The 4,086-nt window shown below is 52.0% G+C and overlaps 1 protein-coding gene across 1 annotated transcript; it reads left to right on the top strand.

The window, feature by feature from the left end:
* The first annotated feature begins 6 nt into the window (after positions 1-6).
* LOC104913609 (T-box transcription factor TBX3-like) lies at positions 7-4,080 on the top strand. Its single transcript, XM_010720561.2, has 2 exons — positions 7-1,218; positions 2,907-4,080. Exons 1-2 carry the CDS (start codon positions 824-826, stop codon positions 3,280-3,282), a joined length of 771 nt encoding a protein of 256 aa, XP_010718863.1. The 5' UTR covers positions 7-823; the 3' UTR covers positions 3,283-4,080.
* The last annotated feature ends 6 nt before the right edge of the window (positions 4,081-4,086 follow it).

Consider the following 4,086-nt stretch of genomic DNA (forward strand, 5'->3'; position numbering starts at 1 on the left):
GCAGAGTGAAAGAGAAAGAGAAGGGGAAGGAAAAAAAAATGAAGGAGGGTGAAAGAAAGAAGAGATCCTGATGGAAATCAGGGCACTGTGACCAGCTCCTGCTCGGAGCGGGGGAAGGCGAGGCGGAAACGAGATTTCCCTACAAGTTTTGCTGCTGCCGCTGCCTGAAGGTTGCTGAGGAGCCTTCCCCGCTCGGCGAGGGGGGTGGGTTTGTTCACTTCTCTCTGCTTTCCCTCCCTCCCCAGCCTCTGCTCTGCAGCCTGCCCGTACGGAGGAAAGGTGGAGGGGTGGGGGGAGGGGGGAACACAGCCGACCCAAAAAGAGAGCCCGGCTTCCAGCCACCACCCTCCACGACGGAAGAAAAGAGGGACTGAGAGCACGAGAAAAAAGAAGAAGAGGAAAAAGAGGATCTCGGCTTGTCCAGCCCTTCCGCGGTAACGGGAGCACGCAGAGAACCCGGTGGATTTTTTTCTCCCCTTCTTCGGCACTGCTTTTCAAGCTCAAGGACTTCAACTCGGGGGAAAAAAGCCGCAGAGAGAGAACAACAACACAGAAAGCAAGACGAATAATGAACAATCTTGTTACCCTGCTATCCCGAGGGCCGAGGATGTGTCCCGGCTCGGGAAGTTGCAGGCTGTAGAAGTTCTGCCTCTCCCCCATGTACTGTGCTGTTTAGAGCTTGTTTCCCCCCACCTTATTTTTTTTTTCATTTTTGTACCTTCTCGTTGTTATTGTTATTATCTTAATTTTTCTGCTTCGTGATGTGCTGTTAGAAACCACTCCAGGACTACTCCAGCAGTAGGAAGATCGAGGAGTGGAGTGGATGAATATACCGATGAGAGATCCAGTGATCCCTGGGACAAGCATGGCTTATCATCCTTTTTTACCTCACCGGGCACCGGACTTTGCCATGAGCGCCGTGCTGGGACATCAGCCCCCCTTCTTCCCGGCCCTGGCTTTGCCCCCCAACGGAGCGGCTGCCCTCTCCCTCCCCGGGGCCCTGGCTAAGCCCATTATGGATCAGCTAGTGGGGGCTGCAGAGACTGCTATCCCTTTTTCTTCCCTGGGCCACCAGGCAGCAGCCCATCTGAGGCCTTTAAAAACTCTGGAGCCAGAAGAAGAAGTGGAAGACGACCCGAAAGTGCACCTGGAAGCCAAAGAGCTTTGGGAACAATTCCATAAAAGAGGCACGGAGATGGTGATCACCAAATCGGGAAGGTAGGTGTGGGGCGGGAGTCGTACTTGGGTTTTCGGGCTCCCTCCCCCCTCAATCTTTGCACCGGCAGCCCGCTCCGGAGCAAGGTTTTATCCGGCACTGCCTCCATCGAGCTCATTTCATCAGGAATTAGGAAAAGTGCGAGGCAACTGCTAAGCCCCGCTGCGGGCAGCGCACTCCGGGAAAAGGCTCAACTATTGAACCACGAACCGGCCGCTCCCAGTGCGTGCGCAGGGGGCGAGAAGGGCTCTTCATGGTTCAGCGCTTAATACTTTCTGGGAGCAGAGAGAAAATAATTTGGGGCTGGAAAAGGCGCCGGCCTGATTGCAGCCTTGCTGCACGCGGTGTTTCTTCTTTCATGGAGAGAAGGGGAAATGTAGCAAAAAATATTTGTAGCGACGTATCTCTGCTGGTGAGGTGGTAGCTGCAGGAGGGCAGCGGGATTTATCAGCTGCCTCGCTTGTGCCTGTGTCTCTGCCGTGATACAGGCATGCATTTCTGCTGACTAATTATGTCTGCAAATGCAGAAAAAGCGGCGAAAAGCACCCGCGCTGCTCTAAGGAAGGGTTTGCAGCTCCTGCAGGAGCACGCTGCGTGTCCATGTATTTATATAACCTTCACGTGCGAATGAATGAACGCACACGGCGCGTATCGCGCTCCGCATTTCGGCATTTTATAGGTTTACACATCTGAAATCCCTCTCTATATTCGCTCCTAATTGACGTCTGTGCCCTTTTATAACTCTGCCTGTGGATGTGATGCCACGCAGCGAGCGAACCCTTCGCTCTCGGCCGTGTTTCTAACGCACGTCCTGGGGAAGGCAGAAAACTAGCGGCGTGCCGTCTGCAAGGAGAGCGGCCGGGGGAGAAACCGCTCCTGAGAGCCGCCTCGGGTCGCCGTGCTGCGGCTTCAGTCCCGCACAGCGCCGGCTGCAGGCTGAGGGCTTAGGGAAAGAAAGCCCCAAGAGCAGCAGGGGGAAAAAACAAACAGCCCGGCCCGCTTCGCTGCCTTCCCCAGGTTTTCTCTCTTAATTGTGGCTGAAAGTTTTGTTCGAAAGCCTCGGCGAATGTTAGGCGCTCTTACGTGTTGCAAAGTCATGTGTTTCCTTTTAAGTTGGGCTTGCTGAATGCCAACCGCTCGATATAATAAACAGCAAATTTGTGGTATCCTGTTGCAGTTTGGAGCCGGACTTGGGAACGGAGGGGAGCGCGGTTCTCAGGGAGCCTCTGCACAGAGGTGTGAGCGGCCGCTGGGACCTCGCAGCTCTCACCGTGGGCTCCTCTCCTCTTTGATTAATTCAAAAATCCCCCTCTGCTCCCAAATGACGGAGCCAGTCGTAGAAGCGAGGAATATTTTTAACTGGAGCGCGATTTGCTCCTATTGTTTAACAGAGGGAAATATGTCTATAGATAATGAGCGATCCGAGAGGGCTGGACGAGGCTTTGCTGTTTAGGAACGGAGAGGTGGGTGCCCACCAGGGTACGTCCTTTGTCCCACCTGAGGAACGGCGTTCTCCTGCAACTTGGGAGCGTTGGAGAAATCTTTGCATTGGGGGCGGGGGCAGATTTCTGCTTCTGAGGGACTGAGGGCCACCAAGCTTTAGGAGCTCACTGCAACGCTGTGATTCTTCTTCTTTTTTTTTTTCCCCTTTCGTCTCGTCTTTTCTTTATCTCCCCTTCTCTGCCTGTAGGAGAATGTTTCCTCCGTTTAAAGTGAGATGCACTGGACTGGATAAAAAGGCCAAGTACATTTTATTGATGGATATTGTGGCGGCTGACGACTGTAGGTACAAATTCCATAATTCCCGGTGGATGGTAGCCGGCAAAGCTGACCCTGAAATGCCAAAGAGAATGTACATCCACCCGGACAGCCCGGCCACCGGAGAACAATGGATGTCCAAAGTCGTCACCTTTCACAAGCTGAAGCTCACTAACAACATCTCTGACAAGCACGGATTTGTGAGTCCTTTTCCCCTCTCCCCAAGCAGTGTTCCCCCGCAGTGCCCGGCCCGGAGCTTTCCCAGGCGCTGCAGTTTGGGCACCACACGTGTGGAATATGGGGAATAAACAGCCTCTGCATGCAGCCGGCTGGTGTGTTAGTGTCCTGGTAAAACCTTCCTTTCTTTTTCTGTAGCCGAGGTCAAGATTAAACAACCTAATTTATTCTGTAAGCTTTCCAAACACCCAATCCGTACCATTCAGAATAATCTTTAGAGATATGTTTCCAATATAGTGCAACTCAATATATCTCAGAGCTGCGTTGGCTCGATAGATATACATATATGTAATATATTCTTAATAGAGACGATCACACTTTTTAAGCATAGGAAAATGATATGCATATGTGTATAAAGGGCTTAAAGGCCTAAGTATGCAAACATTTAAATATATATTAATCTGGATAACGTAAAGCAAACCAGAGTGAAAATAAACAGGAACCAAAAGCAAAGGTCAAGTTGCCCATTCATGTCTATCCACTCCTTTACATTTACTGGGTGTGCAGAGATAAAAAGCTCCCCCTGCGAGTGAAATCAAACAAACTGCTGATAAGTGCCCGCCGCTCCTCGCCGTTTCTTTCTATTCCTGGGAAAGTCTGGAGCCGGGGCTGCGGTGGTGGCCGCGGTCGGGGGATCTCTAATGCGCCGAAGATTGCATTCGCTGCCCGTGATTCGATTAGACGATCTGCTCTTGCCTCTCGCAGAAGGCCTTAAGTGGATTGAGGCGAGCAATTAGACCTGACCAAGGCGCTCGTGGGTGGCGTTGCTATTGTAGCTGCTGTCTCCGCTTTATTTTTATTTTCTTTTGGTTCGCCTTGAAATCTAAAGCCGTCGCGTCCGAAGCCCAAATAACCCCCGCAGAACCCCTCCCCCC

This window comes from Meleagris gallopavo, chromosome 17 (assembly GCF_000146605.3).
Source record: "Meleagris gallopavo isolate NT-WF06-2002-E0010 breed Aviagen turkey brand Nicholas breeding stock chromosome 17, Turkey_5.1, whole genome shotgun sequence".
NCBI classification, from domain to species: domain Eukaryota; kingdom Metazoa; phylum Chordata; class Aves; order Galliformes; family Phasianidae; genus Meleagris; species Meleagris gallopavo.

Excerpts from the sequence above, each read along its gene's own strand:
- LOC104913609 (XM_010720561.2), top strand. The coding sequence starts at position 824 with ATGAATATACCGATGAGAGATCCAGTGATCCCTGGGACAAGCATGGCT. Across the intron at positions 1,219-2,906 it reads GTGATCACCAAATCGGGAAG|GAGAATGTTTCCTCCGTTTA; the intron begins GTAGGTGTGGGG and ends CTCTGCCTGTAG.